The following is a 19,614-nucleotide window of genomic DNA, read 5'->3' on the forward strand; positions in this document are numbered from 1 at the left end:
ACCATCCTGCTTTACACAGTCTGAATTTGACGGTTTGGCTGCTGAGACCCACATTCTGAGAGACCGTGGGCTTTTCGGGGCCAGTCCTTTCTATTCTGGTCAATGCCAGAAAGCCGGCCTCCAGGCTTATTTACTACAAAATCTGGAGGGCATATGTTTCCTGGTGTGAACTCAAGGAATGGCATCCTAGAAAGTATGTCATTAGCAGGATCTTGGGCTTTCTCCAGTCAGGCCTAGAAATGAATTTGGCCATAAGCACTATCAAGGTGCAGATTTCGGCCCTGTCAGTGTTTTTTCAGAAGCCACTTGCATCGCATTCCCTGGTGCGGGCTTTCATCCAGGGGGCTATGCGGTTAATGCCGCCAGTCAAACCTCCGGTATGCCCATGGGATCTGAATTTGGTTCTCTCAGCTTTGCAGGGGCAACCTTTTGAACCTTTGCATCTGGCTTCATTGGTTCTTTTGACCAAAAAATTGGTTTTCTTGGTAGCTATTTCCATGGCTAGAAGAGTGTCAGAACTAGCAGCTCTCCCCAGCAAAAATCCGTATCTAATTGTTCATAAGGACCGGGTGGTCATGCGCCCCAACAGGTCCTTTCTACCTAAGGTGGTTTCGGGATTCCATCTGAATCAAGATGTAATCCTACCATCCTTTTTTCCGGACCCACAGTCCGCAGAAGAAGAATCTTTGCACACTTTGGATGTGGTAAGGGCAATCAGTATCTATCTTCAAGCAACGGCTCAGATAAGGAAAACTGATTGCTTATTTATTTTGCCGGAAGGCCCTAGGAAGGGCCAGGCGGCATCAAAATCCACTCTCTCAAGGTGGATTAGACAGGTTATTTCTCAGGCCTATAGTGTAAAGGGGAAGATTCCTCCTTTTCAAGTGAAAGCGCACTCTACTAGGGCTGTAAGTGCTTCTTGGGCAGTGCATCACCAGGCCTCCCTGGCTCAGATCTGTAAGGCTGCAACGTGGTCATCAGTCCACACATTCACCAGATTCTATCAGGTGGATGTCAGAGGGCAAGAGGATATCGCCTTTGGGCGCAGTGTACTGCAGGCTGCAGTTTAGGTCCTCAGGTCCCTGGCGGTCTATAATTATGATCTGTGTCTCCCTCCCCTCAATCTGAGCATTGCTTTGGGACATCCTACTATGTAATGAGCTCCTGTGTCCCGTGATGTATGATCAAGAAAATTGGATTTTTATATACAGCTTACCTGTAAAATCCTTTTCTTGAGAGTACATCACGGGACACAGGGCACCCGCCCCTCTTGGGTTTTACGTGGTTTCTTATTGCTTTGCTACAAAACTGAGGTGCCTCCCATATGGGAGGGGTTTATATAGGGGAGGAATTCTCCTTAATTGGGGTTAACCAGTGTCCAATCACCAGAGGTGCCTATATAACCCACTATGTAATGAAGCTCCTGTGTCCCGTGATGTACTCTCAAGAAAAGGATTTTACAGGTAAGCTGTATATAAAAATCCCATTTTATTATTATTATTTCATAAAATTCCATTTGTTTAGATGCAATATTCTTTATTTCGGATAATTCGTAACTTCGGAAAAATGTGTATTTGTTACATTCATTAATAGCAAAATTTGAAAGGAAATTCCAATACCTATAATTTAATAGTTAGTTAATATTAGTTATTATTTAGAATTTTGGGATTTACTTTCTTTTGAATTTTCAGATTTTCCTTTTCTTATTTTCGGATTTTCAAATTTCCAAATTTCCAAAATCCTTGAATTTTCAAATTTCCGAAAAAAAACAAAAAAACGAATTAAACGAAAACAAAAAACGCACAAGTCTGGCCAATAGCTAGATCCAAGCAAAGTTACATGGGGCAGGCAAACAGGGTGATGGAAGATGGCAATTTATATTATTATCTATTTTTGTATATATTATTTTTGTATTGTTTACTTTACTAAAACTGGAGCAGACAAAATCTGGAGCAGCTGTGCATAGCAACCAATCAGCTTTGTAAGTTAAGCTTTGAAAATAAAAGCAAAAAGCTGATTGGTTGCCATGCACAGCTGCTTTAGATTCTGGCTGCTCCAGTTTTTGTAAATTACTACCAGTTTAATAAATCAAAGCTGACTTCCAGGATGAAAGCAGCTCGGTATTCATTATTTTATATTATTAATTATATTATTAATGTGTATTTTTTATATAGCAAACAGTGGAAGTAGCTTAGATACACTTTAGTTACCCTTGCAGCTGACCAGCAGCCCTGTATGTGACGTCACCAAGCTGGAGCGTCATAGGGAAAGAAGAGAACGTCGGCAGCCAGGGGAGTGAGGAATAAAGTATTACATCCTAATCCAACATCTCTAGACTAAACAAAATCTAACCTGACCTCCAGCCTCCCTTTTAGTTTTGCTCAGTTGTACAGGCTTCCTCTCTAATGAAATGGCTTACCCTGGTTTCACTGCACACTGAGTTTCTCACAGTGTGCACTAGAAGGTGCAGAAAGTCAGAGCCCGCTTTGTTTTCCTGGCTGGAGGATGTATAGCATCATCTAGCTCTTTCCTCCCCAGCCGAACTATCACTGGTCCACCCTTTTCACTCATTTGATTTCAGTTCTTTCATTTATTGAGGCTCAACACAACATGTGGGCCTTACCTAGAGTGGTCTGCATGCAAAAGCCCACTCTGCCAGACTGAGGCATTAAGGCATTTTGAGATTCACATAACTTCTCCCAAGAGCCTGCCCCCTGCTTGTATCAGGACTGGGGGGCTCTTAAGAGGAGTACTGAGGCAGGGGGTCTTGATGTTTTCATGAAGCTCTGTACAGTGCTGGCCAGTGGCGGCCCGCAATGCAGGGCGCAGGGTCGCCGCCCCCCATTCATGCGTCCCCCACGCTAATCTACATGAGGGGCACCGGACGCATGGATTCCAATGGGGATTTTTTTATTTTATTTTTAAACACGTAATTAGAGCCCGAGGCTCTGATAGGCTTAAAAAAAAAAGGGTGGGCTTGGGGTGCAGAGCACTGCTCCCCAAGGCCACCCAGTTGTGTGGCAATAGCGAATTAATATTTTCTATTGTCACACTGATTCTTCTCCTCCTGGCTAATCAGGAAGAGGGTCTTGAGACCCGTTTCCTGATTGGCCAAAAGGAGAAGCGATCCTACTGGCTGAGAAGGAGATGCACAGGCGCTGTGATGCAGGGGAAGCTGTCGCCCGGAGGGAAGCGCTGCCTGCGCCATAGAAGGGGTAAGTGCGGGCTGGTAACCCGACCGAACGGGTGGAGGGGTAGTTTTACCCAACTGACTGACCTACACACAGGGACAGGACAGGGGGGTGCAGGTGACCCGACTGACCGGAGGGGGGCGGCTGTGGGTGCATTGTTTGTCACCCCACCCAAAGAAGAACCACCAGCCACCACTGCCGCTGGCCCCTCCCACCAAGCATGATCTGCCTATGTTGCCTAGAGAAGTACACATTTCTGGGTCTAAAATAGCATGTTGATGAGGGGGAGAGAGGAACCAGGGAGGGCAAAGTATAAGCTGATTACACTTGAACAAGGGGGCACTGCAAGGGTAGTTTTTTTTTTTTTGTAGTTTTTTTTGTTTAGCTTTAACATAAAAACACTTTCTTTTTTTGGCTTTTTATCTTTATTACTCTTTTAATGGCAACTCGTCCCTTGAATTTCCTCTCCCCCCCCCTTTTTTTTCTGGTGTGGTCGGTGCCCCCGATTTCCTGGGGTGTTACATTTTTTAGATTGGCCTGTGTTATGAACTTTGTAAGATAGACATACTATATGCGTGCCAACTATCGTCATTTTGATATTTGCTTTTGAAAAATATATTATCTTTTATTATATTGTGTTAATATTTTGTTGTTTTTTTTTTTTCGTAGAATATACTTTCTTTGCAATACCCCCTGAGGAAGACATTTCAATGTTGAAACACGTTGGGGTGCAACCTCACGTCTTCTTGAGTGTGATTTGTAGGGTTTATAGATGACTCATATATATGAGGGATCTACATTTTAATATGCATTTGTTTTTAAATATTATGTATTAATGCAATTTGTTACATTTTATCTTGTTGCAGTTTTCCCTTGGTGCCATTAAAATCCTATTCATATCTTTTCTGGTTTTAACATCAAAGAGTGGTTAGAAAAGTTATACAATCAGTATCTCCCTGTCTGGGGGGTAATCTTACAATCTCTGTAAGCTGTTTATTAAGATAAAATCAGAAGTAATATACTCACTGTATAATAAATTCAGCATGTCATCAATGTGGGATGAAGGTCACCTGTGGAGTGGCTCTGCGATGTCGAGATTGGCAGGCTGGTGGATGAAGGGTTAGGCTGGGAAGTCGCTGGTTGGAGGAAGACGGAGGAGCGCTGTAGTGTTCTGAGCTGGAATGCAAGCTGTCACACATGGCCTGGTGGCTTTCAGCTAGTATCTGCCCGCTCTGCTGGGATCGGCCCAACATGAAGCTATAGGAGGATGACACCAGTATGTCAAGGAGCGTGGCAACAGGTTTTGGGGTACCGCACCTTTATCAAGCCGGAAGAAATTCTTCTTGGCTTCTTCAGCTTGCCTGCCGATCTCTGCGTCAAAGAGACGCTCCATAGAATACCACATCACACATTGATGAAATGCTGAATTTATCTATTATACAGTGAGGGCATTGCTTTACTCTGCTTTTATCTTAATAAACAGCTTACTCTTAAATGGTGATGTACTCTCTCATTTATGCTGATACGCTATATTACCAAAAGTATTGGGACGCCTGCCTTTATCCGCACACGAACCTTAATGGCATCCCAGTCTTAGCCCGTAGGGTTCAACATTGAGTTGGCCCACCCTTTGCAGCTATACCAGCTTCAACTCTTCTGGGAAGGCCGTCCACAAGGTTTAGGAGTGTGTCTATGGGAATGTTTGACCATTTTTCCAGAAGGGCATTTGTGAGGTCGGGCACTGATGTTGGACAAGAAGGCCTGGCTCGCAGTCTCTGCTTGTCAGGGCTGGGCTCAGCTCTTCCTTCTCTGAGCTGGCCGCTCAGCTGTCGGCTAATTGCCAGCTCCTATCTCTCCACAGTTACTGTTGATGATATCCTGCTTATCAGTCCTGCCTACTTAAGCCGTCCAGCCCAGAGGATCTCTGCCTTCACCTTGGTCAACATCACAGAGACTATCTCCTGCGTTCCTGTTAAAGACTTGCTTGGCTGACATGCCTTCTGGCTCCAGATCCTGCTTGCTGTTTTACTACGCTCATCTCCAGTTCCCTGATGTTTGGCTTGTCTGACTATGCGTCCCAGTTACCGAACTTTGGCTATGTTTTGACTACGTTTGTTCCATTTACTTTTATTATTAAACAAATCTGATTTAACTGTATATCTGTCTCAATCTGATTTCATGGTTTCTGACACCACTAATTCATCCCAAAGGTGTTCTATCGGGTTGAGGTCAGGACTCTGTGCAGGCCATTCAAGTTCCTCCAACCCAAACTCACTCATCCATGTCTTCATGGACCTTGCTTTGTGCACTGGTCCAAGTCATTTGGTGGAGGGGGGGACCTATGGTGTGGGGCTGCTTTTCAGGGGTTGGGCTTAGCTCCTTAATTCCAGTAAAGGAAAGCCTTAAGGCAGTGATGGCGAAACTTGGCACCCCAGATGTTTTGGAACTACATTTCCCATGATGCTCACGCAGTGTAGTCGAGCATCATGGGAAATGTAGTTCTAAAACATCTGGGGTGCCAAGTTTCACCATCACTGCCTTAAGGCGTCAGCATACCAAGACATTTTGGATAGGGCTGTTACTGATTAAATTTTTCGTGTTCGATTAATCATCTTGTTTTTTTAATCGATTCATCGACTAATTTTGATTAATTATAACGCACATACAGATCCAACTACTTTTAGCTGATCTCCTTGCATTGCAACACTGCATTAGTCAGTGGTAAATGTGGTATACACTATATACAATCACCCGACACTAGTTAGTTTCCACAATCCATGACTTAACTTCACAGTTCACACAAATACGTTTTAAATTCAAACTGTAGCACTGACGTCATTTTTTTTCCCACAGTAGCATGACAATCCCTCCACCTCCGGTCTAACTAGTCACTCTCACCTTATGGCATGCAAGCGGGTATCAAAAGGGTTAACACGGACCATAAACTCCTCTCATATCTCCTTAGATCTAAGCAAGGACGCCAGGTCATGGGTAGAAAGAAAAGATTGAAGTGCTCACCGCTTAAGTATAAGATTTAATTTTTGTGTTCACAAACTACTCACATAAAGATGATAAAAACACAGCATGTAAAGCTGACAATCGTGTTAGTTCCGTAGGGCAGCAGCGGGTGATGTCATGCGTAGGTCCTCTCCCGTACGTGTTGCGTTCAATCAGAACTTCAACGTCAATGGACGCCTCCCCCCTTCCCTTCGTTAGCAGATGGAGGCAGTTGCGGAAGGGGGAGGAGTCTGGTGACGTTGATGTCCGTGATGTCACCGGATCTCCGACGGAACTCCCTGAAGACCCAGAAGCTGGCAGAGAGGTGAGTACCAACCCAAAAAAATGAATGATTAATCAAGGAATTAATCGTTAATTTCCGCAAACCCTAATTTTGGATAATCTTATGCTCCCAACTTTGTGGGAAGAGTTTGGGGGATGGCCCCTTCCTGTTCCAACATGACTGCGCACCAGTGCACAAAGCAAGGTACATAAAGACATGAATGAGTGAGTTTGGGGTGGAGGAACTTGACTGACCTGCACAGAGTCCTGACCTCAACCCGATAGAACACCTTTGGGAAGAATTAGATAACAACAAGGCCTGGGGAATGCCCAGGAAAAGTCCAAGCCTACTTACCACCAGCTCGCAGACAACCAAATTGTCTAACAGTACGTTAAAAACAGGGGTTTAGTCCGCACGCATTTGCAAACGCATGCGTAAGCCACAGAGCCTCGTCACGGCACCCTGATATCTGTGGTCCTAACACTAAACTATGAGTGTCCCCACAGTGGAGGCACATGCATTCTAATGGATAGATGAGGGCAGGTGGACTGAAGGGGAGCCCACCCCTTCTTAAAGGTACAGGAGCACACCAATCACCCAGCATGTAGCACAATGGCTGCAAAGGTGTCGGTGCATTGCTGCACCATACAAATACGATATGAAAAAACTCACCACCGCCCTCATCTATAGCTGGCTATAGCAGTAAGTGGCATTGGAAGGCTAAATCAGATAACAACAAGGCCTGGGGAATGCCCAGGAAAAGTCAATTTGGTTGTTTGCGAGCTGGTGGTAAGTAGGCTTGGACTTTTCCTGGGCATTCCCCAGGCCTTGTTGTTATCTGATTTAGCCTTCCAATGCCACTTACAGCTATAGCCAGCTATAGATGAGGGTGGTGGCAAGTTTTTTCATTTGGGAAGAATTAGAGCGGAGACTGTGAGCCAGGCCTTCTAGTCCAACATCAGTGCCTGACCTCACAAATGCTCTTCTGGAAGAATGGTCAAACATTCCCATAGACACATTCCTAAACCTTGTGGACGGCCTTCCCAGAACAGTTGAAGCTGCTATAGATGCAAAGGGTGGGCCAACTCAATATTGAACCCTACGGACTAAGACTGGGATGCCATTAAAGTTCATGTGCGTGTAAAGGCAGGTGTCCCAATACTTTTGGTAATATAGTGTATGTTTATTAGATATATTCAGAACCTGGTCCAGGAGAGAAGCATCCATTTCCAAAAGATTTTTTTTGGATTGTTTTGTGAGCTTCTTTCAGTTTTCTATTTAGCTTTATCCTAATTTGGGGGTCCAGCAGCGCCATAGTCAGTCATTTTTGTTTTATACGATCTCTGCATGAAGATGTGTGTGGCCAACTTTACCTCATTTTAATTTTCAGAAAATAAATTTTCAGCTACTTTATTTCCTGCCTCTCTGCAGAAAAATAACAGATTTGCCCGGCTCTGTTATAACGCAGAGCCCGGAGTATTCGTAGGTGTCGTGCGGAGAGCTTGCGCTCGCGTAACGCCAACAGACAGATGTAAATTCCCTGACACACGAGCCTAAACAACACAAAGCAGCTCCGGGGACTCAACAGATTTTCAGCAGTCTCGTTTTTACAAATCCAACTTAATTTGTGGACTGGTCTGTGTCACCGACTTCATAAAGTTACAGCAAGGCCAAAACATTTCAACTGCGGGACGGGAAAATCTGTTTCGGTTTAGAACGCATGTGGGGGATTTTTTTCCGTATGGCAAATTTCCATCCAGCAAAAAAAAACAAGCTTTAGTTTTAACGGCGGTATTAAATGCAGGAGTCACGGGCGCACTTACGTTCCCGATCGAGGAGCTCGACTGACGGAAGGTGCTGGACGACGTATGCACGATAGCCTGAGTCTTGCTGTAGAGGGTTGTGAAATAAGTCTGCAGGGCAAAAAGGCAAAAAAGTGATTAACGGTGACCTAAAAGCAGAAAAGTCCCAAATAATGCAGCCCTGTATCCATGTAGGCCTCGTTTACACTGGCTTCAAAATGTGGCATTGGACACGCTTCTTTAACCATTTCAATACCGGGTACTTCCACCCCCTCCCTGCCCACGTCAGCTTTCAGTGCTGTTGCAATGACAACTGCGCGTTCATGCTTTCTTTTGGTGGCATTTATTTACCACTGGGGTTTTTATTTTTAGCTAAACAAATGAAAAAAGACCGAAAATTTAGAAAAAAAATGTTTTTCTTTGTTTCTGTTATAAAATTTTGTAAATACGTTTTCTCCTTCACTGATGTGCGTTGATAAGGTTGCACTGACGGGCACTATTGAGGCTGCACTGATGGGGTGACACTGATGAGGCAGCACTGACAGCCACTGATGAGGGGGCACTGACGGGCACTGAGGCAGCACTGATGAGGCAGCACTGATGAAGGGGGCACTGACGGGGTGTCACTGACGAGCACTGATGGGGCGGCACTGACGAGCACTGATGAGGGGGCACTGATGAGGCAGTACTGATGAGGCTGCATTGATGAGATGGCACTGATGGCACTGATGAGGCAGCACTGACAGGCACTATTGAGGCTGCACTGATGGGCAATGATGGGCTGGCACGGATGAGGCGGCCTTGATGAGGTGGCACTGATGGTCACTGATAAGGCTGCACTGACGTGCGCTGATCAGGTCGCACTAACAAGCACTATTGAGGCTGCACTGAAAGGGTGGCACTGAAGGGGCGGCACTGATGAGGTGGCACTGACTGTCACTAATGAGGCGGCACTGACAGGCACTATTGAGGCTGCTCTGATGGGCACTGATGAGGTGGCACTGACAGTCACTGAGGAGGCTGCACTGATGGGGTGGCACTGATGAGGCTGCCCTGACGGGCACTGAGGTGGCACTGATAAGGCTGCAATGACAGGCACTGATAAGGCGGCACTAATATGCAGCACTGATGGGCATTGATAGCCAGTGTTCCGTCAGATTAGGTGACCCGTCAAATGTAACGGAAGTGACGTTCCGTCATGGCCATCTTGGTACACCCCGCACTCAGCCGCAGTAAGCCTACAGTCTGAAGTCGCCAAGCAGACATCTTTTTTACACCCACCGAAATCTTGCATTTCACACTTATTTTTTACTAAACTGAGCTTATATAATGAAATACAGTATTTAGAAGTCTGTGGCACTGTTTTGATGTTGAATTTTAAAAGCAGCGGCAAGCCTGCTGATCTCACATGTTTGCTGATCTGACAGTACACCGCTGCTTTTAAAATTCAACATCAAAACAGTGTCACAGACTTCTAAATACTGTATTTCATTATATAAGCTCAGTTTAGTGGTAAAAATAAGTGTGAAATGCAAGATCTCGGTGGGTGTACAAAGATGTCTGCTTGGCGACTTCAGACTGTAGGCTTACTGCGGCTGAGTGCAGGGTGTACCAAGATGGCCATGACGGAAGGTCACATTTGACGGGTCGTCTAATCTGACGGAACACCGGCACTGATGGGCAGCCTTTATGGGCACTGATAGGTGGCACTGGCAGTCATCACTAATGACCATTGATTGGCATCGCTGGTGGGGCTGCACTGATAATCACTGCACCGATTATCACTGCAGATCACCCCTGTCAGGAGAGCCACCAAAGCTCCTGTCACTAAATATAACAGTCCTGTTCATATGGTGGGTTTGCTTTGCTTCAAAAATTATACCCCATGTCTCTTTCTTGGTGCTTTAAAGCATCTCCAAAGACTCCATTGAAGTCTATGACCACACTCGCTAACAGCACCTGAAGCTTCCGAGAGGCTTTTATTTAGCTTTAGCTTTGCTTTGTTTTGGAGGTATTGCAGCTATGAGATATCCCAGTATGCACTGGGAAACCATCAATTGAATCAGAAAGACATCATCAGCAGTCACCTATGGTTCATGTGTGTATATTCTGGTAGTGTCTGGTGCAGACATCACATCTGATGTGCAGCGCGGGGCAGCAGAAAGGTGAGTGGGGGTCAGGACTGGAGCGAAGTAACTAGCAGATAGCACACAAGGTGATTTAATTAATGTAAACCTCATAAAAAGTATATATTTCCTGAAAGCAGAGGCCCTGAGGAATAAAATGGTGGTAGTTGCAATTTTTATGTCCCACAATCAATTGCATATTTTCATGAAAAAATACAGAAAAATGAATTTTAGTGCAAACATACACAATATTTATACCCAAGTTTTGATAAATATAAAAGATGGGGTCGCATCAAGTAAATAGATACCAAATGCGTCAAGCCTTAAAATTGCGCATGCCTTTGAAATTGCAAAAAAAACTAGGATACTTCAAATTTTCCATTGGGGAAGCTTTAAAGTGGTTGTAAACCCTTACATATATCCAGAGAAGTGACTGGCCTCAGGTGATACACAGAAATGAAACAAATCCTTCTAAGTTGTACCAGTTTATCTGCCACATTCTCTTCTTTACATTTGTTCAAAGTTAGAATTTATAAAGCTTGTCTGAGCTTTCAGAAAACAGGGGGCGGGGAGCTGAAGTTACACTTTGCAGAGCTCAGTGAGGGGAGCTCTGAGAGCTGATTGATTGGAGGGGAGGGGAGGGAAGGGCACACCCCCACCCCCCCTTTACACAGCACACAGGAACAGAGCTGAAGCTGCTAGTCACAGGCTGTGTGCTGGAGCTCCCTCCCATCACCTTTTTTCCTCTGGGTGTCAGGAAAACTTATCAGACGTGACTCATGCTGATAGCAGAGGAAGGAGGCAGCAGGCAGAAATGACACTTAGGCCGCGTACACACGCGGGGACTGTTCGCTCAACTTTGTCCGTCAAACAGTTTCAGCGGACAGTCCGCTCAAAATTAGCATGGACGGACTTGCCCACACACGACGAACGAACAGTCCGCTGAAACCGTGCGCGATGACGTGAACGGCACGTACGACGGGACTAGAAAACGACGTCCTATACACTGCAATGCAAACTTCGGCGTGTAAATCCTTTCTGAGCATGCGCGGAACTTAGTTTGACGAACAAGCCTACACACGAGGGGACTGTTCGCTGAAACAAAGTTTCAGCGGACAGTTTTTCGGAATTTCCGAAAAACTTTGTTCAGCAGACTGTCCGCTGAAACTGTCCGCTGAAAGCCCACACACGAGCGGACTGTCCGCCGAAACACTGTTCAGCGGACAAAGTTGAGCGAACAGTCCCCGCGTGTGTACGCGGCCTCAGAGGTCTGGACTGAGACAAGTACACACTATAGAGAGATATACTTTGTTCATATTTCATGTTTGAGGTTTAAAACCACTTTAAAAGCCTTTGCAATTTATGAGTTAAAATTATTGCTCTCACGACATTCACAACAATACCTCACGTGTGCCATAAATGATGTTTACATACATGGGCTTGCCCTACAATGTGCTTTTTATATGGTGTGATGAGGGTGCTTAACCACTTAAGGACCGCCTCACGCTGATGTACGTCGGCAGAATGGCACGGCTGGGCACAAGACGTACCTGTACGTTGCTGTTTAAATGCCCAGCCGTGGGTCGGGAGCGCGCTGGCGCGCTCCCGACCGAGTCCTGTGTTCCGTGACCGTGGCTGCGGGACCAGCGGACCCGATCGCGGCTGGTGTCCCATGATCGGGTCACAGAGCTGAAGAATGAGGAGAGGTCTGTGTAAACAAACCTCTCCCCGTGCTTCCTATTGTGGCTGTCACCGATCGTCTGTCCCCTTTTATAGGGAAGGACGATCAGTGATGTCACATGCCAGGCCACGCCCCCTTACAATAAAAAAAAACACATGTCATACATAACACCTACACTGCCCCCTAGTGGTTAACTCCTTCACTGTCATTTACACAGGAATCAGTGCATTTAAATAGCACTGATTGCTGTATAAATGTGAATGGTTCCAAAAATGTCCGATGTGTCCGCCATAATGTCGCAGTCACAATAAAAATCGCTGATCGCCGCCATTACTAGTAAAAAAAAAATATTAATAAAAAAAGCTATAAAACTATCCCGTTTTGTAAACGCTATAACTTTTGCGCAAAACCAATCAATAATCGCTAATTGCGATTTTTTTTTACCAAAAATATGTAGAAGAATACGTATCGGCCTAAACAAAAAATAAAAACCCCAGAGGGGATCAAATACCCCCAAAAGAAAGCTCTATTTGTGGGGAAAAAAACTATAAAAATTTAATTTGGGTACAGTGTTGTATGACTGCGCAATTGTCATTCAAAGAGTGACGGCGCTAAAACCTGAAAATTGGTCTGGGCAGGAGGGGGGGGGGGGGGGTTTAGGTGCCCAGTAAGCAAGAGGTTAATGCGAATACAAAGAAAAATACTCAAGCGCAAAAATGGATAAAAATATCAAACTGAAACTCAAAGAAAACAGTTGCAAACACTCCCAATAGGTCAGCCAACCACAAAATTAATAATAATAAATAGTGTTGCGCTATCTTCAAATAAAGTGCCAAGTGCTTAATAGAAAAAAGTGTAAAAACATAATCAAAAAATTGCATAAATTCAATTATCCCAATAGATCCAGGGTATTAATAAACTTTCTATAATGTGACAAACACCAATAAGGTGTCTCCTGCTACAACCAAAGTGCTAAAAAAGTGCCAAGTGCTAGAAAAAGGAAATTACATAATATAACCTTATAAATAAAAGGTATCAAGAGAAAAAAAACACATACAGTGTCTTGCGAAAGTATTCGTCCCCCTTGAACTTTTCAACCTTTTGCCACATTTCAGGCTTCAAACATAAAGATATAAAATTTTTATTTTTTGTGAAGAATCACCAACAAGTGGGACACAATTGTGAAGTGGAACGAAATCTATTGGATTTTTGAAACTTTTTTAACGAATAAAAAAAATGAAAAGTGGGGCGTGCAAAATTATTCGGCCCCCTTGCGTTAATACTTTGTAGAGCCACCTTTTGCTGTGATTACAGCTGCAAGTCGCTTGGGGTATGTCTCTATCAGTTTTGCACATCGAGAGACTGAAATTCTTGCCCATTCTTCCTTGCAAAACAGCTCAAGCTCAGTGAGGTTGGATGGAGAGCGTTTGTGAACAGCAGTTTTTAGCTCTTTCCACAGATTCTCGATTGGATTCAGGTCTGGACTTTGACTTGGCCATTCTAACACCTGGATACGTTTATTTGTGAACCATTCCTTTGTAGATTTTGCTGTATGTTTGGGATCATTGTCTTGTTGGAAGATAAATCTCCGTCCCAGTTTCAGGTCTTTTGCAGACTCCAACAGGTTTTCATCCAGAATGGTCCTGTATTTGGCTGCATCCATCTTCCCCTCAATTTTAACCATCTTCCCTGTCCCTGCTGAAGAAAAGCAGGCCCAAACCATGATGCTGCCACCACCATGTTTGACAGTGGGGATGGTGTGTTGAGGGTGATGAGCTGTGTTGCTTTTACGCCAAACATATCGTTTTGCATTGTGGGCAAAAAGTTCGATTTTGGTTTCATCTGACCAGAGCACATTCTTCCACATGTTTGGTGTGTCTCCCAGGTGGCTTGTGGCAAACTTTAGACAAGACTTTTTATGGATATCTTTGAGAAATGGCTTTCTTCTTGCCACTCTTCCATAAAGGCCAGATGTGTACAGTGTACGACTGATTGTTGTCCTATGGACAGACTCTCCCACCTCAGCTGTAGTTCTCTGCAGTTCATCCAGAGTGATCATGGGCCTCTTGGCTGCATCTCTGATCAGTCTTCTCCTTGTCTGAGCTGAAAGTTTAGAGGGATGGCCAGGTCTTGGTAGATTTGCAGTGGTCTGATACTGCACAGTGCTCCTTGGGATGTTTAAAGCTTGGGAAATCTTTTTGTATCCAAATCTGGCTTTAAACTTCTCCACAACAGTATTACGGACCTGCCTGGTGTGTTCCTTGGTCTTCATGATGCTCTCTGCGCTTTCAACAGAACCCTGAGACTATCACAGAGCAGGTGCATTTATACAGAGACTTGATTACACACAGGTGGTTTCTATTTATCACCATCAGTCATTTAGGACAACATTGGATCATTCAGAGATCCTCGCTGAACTTCTGGAGTGAGTTTGCTGCACTGAAAGTAAAGGGGCCGAATAATTTTGCACCCACCGCTTTTCAGTTTTTTATTCGCGAAAAAGTTTAAATTATCCAATAGATTTCATTCCACTTCACAATTGTGTCCCACTTGTTGGTGATTCTTCACAAAAAATAAAAATTTTATATCTTTATGTTTGAAGCCAGAAATGTGGCAAAAGGTTGAAAAGTTCAAGGGGGCCGAATACTTTCGCAAGGCACTGTATATAACTAAGGATTACCCCAATCCCCTTGGGATCCAATAGTATTAAATATAAAGGTGCCAGAAAAAATAAAAAAAATAAAACCTTAGTATTTATATTTAATACTATTGGATCCCAAGGGGATTGGGGTAATCCTTAGTTACATATGTGCTTTTTTTTCCTCTTGATACCTTTTATTTATAAGGTTATATTATGTCATTTCTTTTTTCTAGCACTTGGCACTTTTTTAGCACTTTGGTTGTAGCAGGAGACACATTATTGGTGTTTGTCACATTATAGAAAGTTTATTAATACCCTGGATCTTTTGGGATAATTGAATTTATGCAATTTTTTGATTATGTTTATACAGTTTTTTTCTATTAAGCACTTGGCACTTTATTTGAAGATAACGCCAACACTATTTATTATATTAAGAGGTTAATGCACCTGTGTGAGAAGTGTCCTCTGGAAGCTGCCATTTTCTCATTCCCTAGCTGCACGATAGGTTCAGGACAGAAATCCTGACACTCTACCGAGTATGATGTCATGGCTCCAGAACTATGGCAGCTTCCGTCTGATGCTTCTCTCACAGGCGTTTCCATCCTCTAGTGACTGACAGCTGTCAGGGATCCTGGACATGGAGGAAGCCTGCAGCAGGTCAGAACTATCATTAAGCTTGATTCATTGTGAGAGGGAGCTGTGTGGTTGATGTGTTTAGTGATTACTTAGGACTCGGAGGTTGGTCATCCGTTTCAGCTCTTGTACGGTGGCCTGCAGCTGGGTCAGGCGGTTATCATTCAGCATCAGCGTGTGTAACGAGGTTAAATGCTTCAGAGAACCTGGAGATAAATAAAAAGAGACAGGTCACATCTCCGAATGAAGAGAGTCTGCTGGCTGCCAAGGAGAGGATTGCAGGAAATTAATATATGGAGCAACTGGGGGGGGGGCGGCCGGAGAATGATGCCAACATAGGCCGGAGCCATGGACATCACTTATAGGGTTGCCACCTTATCCCTTTAAAACCAAGCATAATAGGTTCTGAGGCACTCCAAAGACATGCAGGTAGGTTAATTGGCTTCTGTCCAAAATTGGCCCCTAGTATATGAATGGGGACCTTGGATTGTGGGCTCCTTGAGGGTAAGGACCAATGTACAGGAATAGGGACAATTGTAGACACTCACTCAGGTTGAACTGGATGGACTGGTGCTTTTATTCAACCTTACTATGTAACTATGTAGCTAATTTAATGCAGATAAGGCACAAAGTGAATTTAACCACTTGCCGACTGCTGCACGACGATGTACGTCGACAGAATGGCACGGGCAGGCATATGGGCGTACATGTACGTCCCTGCCTTCCCGCGGGTGGGGGGCCCGATCGGGCCCCCCCCCCACCCGGTGCCAGCGGCGGTTGGATTCCGTGCAGGAGCGATCCGGGATGAGGGGGCGGCCATTTATTCATGGCCACCCCCTCGCGATCGCTCCTGACAAATGAAATCCCTCCTCTACATCACTTCCTCTCCTGTAATGTAAACACAGGCAGAGGAAGTGATGTCATCTCTCCTCCGTGTCGGTCTTTTTCGTTCTGGCACCGAGGAGAGAGGATCGGTGAGTTGCACCAACACTACACAATACAGTAGAACACGCCAGGCACACTTTCACCCCCCCCGATCACCCCCCAATCACCCCTGCACCCCCAGTCACAGTGACACCAATTGCATTTTTTATTTTTTTTTATTATTGCATTGGTGTCATTTGTGACTGTAATAACTGTTAGGGCAGTTAGGGTTAGCCCCCTTTAGCTCTAGGGTACCCCCTAACCCCTCCAATAAAGGTTTAACCCCGTGATCACCCCCCGTCGCCAGTGTCACTAAGGCTGGGTTCACATTGCAGCGGTTTATGAGAACGGATGTGATTCGCACCGCACTGCAGTGCAAATCACATCCGATCTCTGTGCGATGCGAGTTCAGCCATACAGATAGTATGGCTGAATTCACATCGCACCCGCCCCAAACTCGCACGGGACCCTTTTTTTGGTCCGCAGCAGAATCGGATCGCATGGGTGTTCACACCATGCGATCCGATTCCTGTCCGAGTTTGCAGATCGCACTGCGATATGCGAACTGATTTGGGGGTGTCATTAACATTTCACTGACACTCCCAGCAGTTCACATAGGGCAGTGTGAACTGCCGCCGGGAGGCATGCGATGCGGGAACCCGCCGCAGATTCGCGGCGTTCCCGCATCGCTCCAGTGTGAACCCAGCCTAATAAGCAATCGTTTTTCTGATCGCTGTATTAGTGTCACAGGTGACACTAGTTAGGCAGGTAGGTATTTAGGTTCGCCGCAGCTTTTTATAGCGCCAGGGACCCCCATATACTACCGCATAAAGCCCCCTGATTGCCCCCTAGTTAACCCTTTCACCAGTGATCACCATATAACTGTTACAGGTGACGCTGGTTGGTTAGTTATTTTTTTATAGTTTCAGGGCACTCGCCATTTATTACCTAATAAAGGTTTAACCCCCTGATCACCCGGTGGGTGATATAAGTTTGAGGGTCAGATAAGGTCTGCGTCGCCCCAGGCAGCGTCAGGTTAGTGCCAGTACCGCAAACACCCACGCGCAAAGCATACACTTCCCTTAGTAATATAGTATCTGATCAGATCTATATTAGCGTCGCCAGCAGTTTAGGTTTCCCAAAACGCATTGTTAGCGGGATCAGCCCAGATACCTGCTAGCACCTATGTTTAGCCCCTCCGCCAAGCCCAGCCCAGCCCACCCAAGTGCAGTATCGATCGATCACTGGCACTTACAAAACGAAAAAAAAACCTAACTGCAGCGTTCGCAGAGTCAGGCCTGATCCCTGCGATCGCTAACAGTTTTTTTTGTAGCGTTTTGATACAGTCTCTGACAGCCTAGGTGCTTTTTTACCTGTGAGTCTCACTAGTGTACCCCTAAATTTAGGGGTGTCTACTTTCCAAAATGGGGTCATTTGGGGGGGGTTTTGTGCCATCTTGGCATTTTATGGCCTTCAAAACTGCGATAGGTAGTGAGGAGTGAAATCAAAAATTTACACCCTTAGAAATCCTGAAGGCGGTGCTTGGTTTTCGGGGCCCCGTACGCGGCTAGGCTCCCAAAAAGTCCCACACATGTGGTATCTCCGTACTCAGGAGAAGCAGCAGAATTTATTTTGGGGTGTCATTTCACATATGCCCATAGCATGTGTGAACAATATATCATTTAGTGACAACTTTGTGAAAAATAAATAAAGTTTGTAATTTTCCCGCAACTTGTGGCAAAATATAAAATATTGCATGGACTCAACATGCCTCTCAGCAAATAGCTCGGGGTGTCTACTTTCTAAAGTGGGGTCATTTGTGGGTGTTTTGTGCCATCTTGGCATTTTATGGCCTTCAAAACTGTGATAGGTGGTGAGGAGTGAAATTACAAATGTATGCCCTTAGAAATCCTGAAGGCAGTGCTTGGCTTTCGGGGCCCCGTACGTGGCTAGGCTTCCAAAAAGTAGACCACATGTGGTATCCCCGTACTCAGGAGAAGCAGCAGAATGTATTTTGGGGTACAATTCTACATATAACCATGACATGTGTGAGCAATATATCATTTAGTGACAACTTTGTGTAAAAAAAAAAAATCTTCTGGGTCTCCTCCACGCATCAGATAACCCCCTAAGAGAAGCGATCTCCGGGGGGTTACCTTGCAGGCGCGCTCCCGAGTCCAGCATTTGCGTCCATCGACACGAATGACAGACTTGGCCCCCGCCCCCCTGCGTCATTGTATTTGATTGAGCCAATGGCTGTGCTGCTATCGATCTATCCAATCAAGACACGGGACCCTATGGAGAGAAGGACAGCATGTCCCCGCCGAAGAGATGAAGGGGCTCAGGTAAGTAAAATGTGGGGGCTGGGGGGCCGGTGACTGCCAGGTGTTTTTTCACCTTAAAGCGGGAGTCCGACGTTTTTTTTTTTTTTTTTAAAGCCAGCAGCTACAAATACTGCATAGGATGCATAGGATGCATTAAAGCGAAAAAAACATGAAGGTTTACAGCCCCTTTAATATGTGGGTTTAAAAGGAATGAGGTGGCAACCCTAATGACATGGAACAAGTGTGGTGGGGGGCGCTAGATCACTAAGTTAATTGCATACATCAATTGTGAATGACCACCCTAATGACATACCTGCAGCTACTATATAGACACGGCTACTGCTTTTACTTTCCTCCCCACAATGCTCTTTTGCTGGAAACACTGAGCTGTGACATGTATACAGCAAGTGTACAAAATAAAGAAAATCCCACATGATAAAGGAAATTAACTTCCTTCACACCTAAGGGTAAAACAAATGTTAATGCCTAAGCACAATTTTGCAACTTTGACATGTGTTAGTAAAACCGTACATATCCTCACAACTAGTTTATGCATCCAGGTGGATTATACTGCGTTTTTTTCAAGACAAATTGGGCTTTCATTTGGTGGTAAATGGTAAAGGATATCTCCTGGTTTTGATTTCTTATCAAAGCAAAACTGGCCCAAAGTAGTAAAAAATAAAAAAAAATAAAAAAACTTTATATTTCTTGTTACTACTATAACCAGTAGCAGCCCATCCATAGGGGCGCATTGGGTGCCTTCCCCCCCCCCCCCCCCCCCATCCATGTGTCCGGCCCCTAATCTACATGCAGGGACCCAGATGCATGGATTTCAATGTTTGTTTGTTTTTTTTGAAGCACGTTATTAGAGCCCAATTGGCTTAAAAAAAAAAGATGGGCTCAGGGCACAGACCATTGTAGAACAATATGGTAACCGGGGTAGTTGGCGCTACCTACAAATAAAACTCCTTACAAATAGAGTGAAGAGAAATCCTTCTGCCGGGATTCCTCA

General features: G+C 44.9%; 1 protein-coding gene across 4 annotated transcripts in view; it reads right to left on the bottom strand.

Moving 5' to 3' along the window:
* Window positions 1-19,614, bottom strand: part of LRRC72 (leucine rich repeat containing 72) — a 57,280-nt gene that overhangs the window by 11,391 nt on the left and 26,275 nt on the right. For 2 of the 4 annotated variants that reach the window (XM_077490694.1, XM_077490696.1), the window contains exons 5-6: window positions 15,447-15,560; window positions 8,295-8,384 (exon numbers count right to left, since the gene is read on the bottom strand). In XM_077490694.1, the coding sequence (XP_077346820.1) occupies window positions 8,295-8,384; window positions 15,447-15,560 (204 nt within the window). Of the gene's footprint in view, window positions 1-8,294; window positions 8,385-15,446; window positions 15,561-18,915; window positions 19,353-19,614 lie in introns of those variants that run through there. The other 2 variants (XM_077490697.1, XM_077490695.1) reach the window with 2 other exon arrangements.

This window comes from Lithobates pipiens, unplaced genomic scaffold, assembly GCF_037356315.1.
Source record: "Lithobates pipiens isolate NorthernLeopardFrog02 unplaced genomic scaffold, aLitPip1_a1.2 Scaffold_19, whole genome shotgun sequence".
In the NCBI taxonomy this organism is placed as follows: domain Eukaryota; kingdom Metazoa; phylum Chordata; class Amphibia; order Anura; family Ranidae; genus Lithobates; species Lithobates pipiens.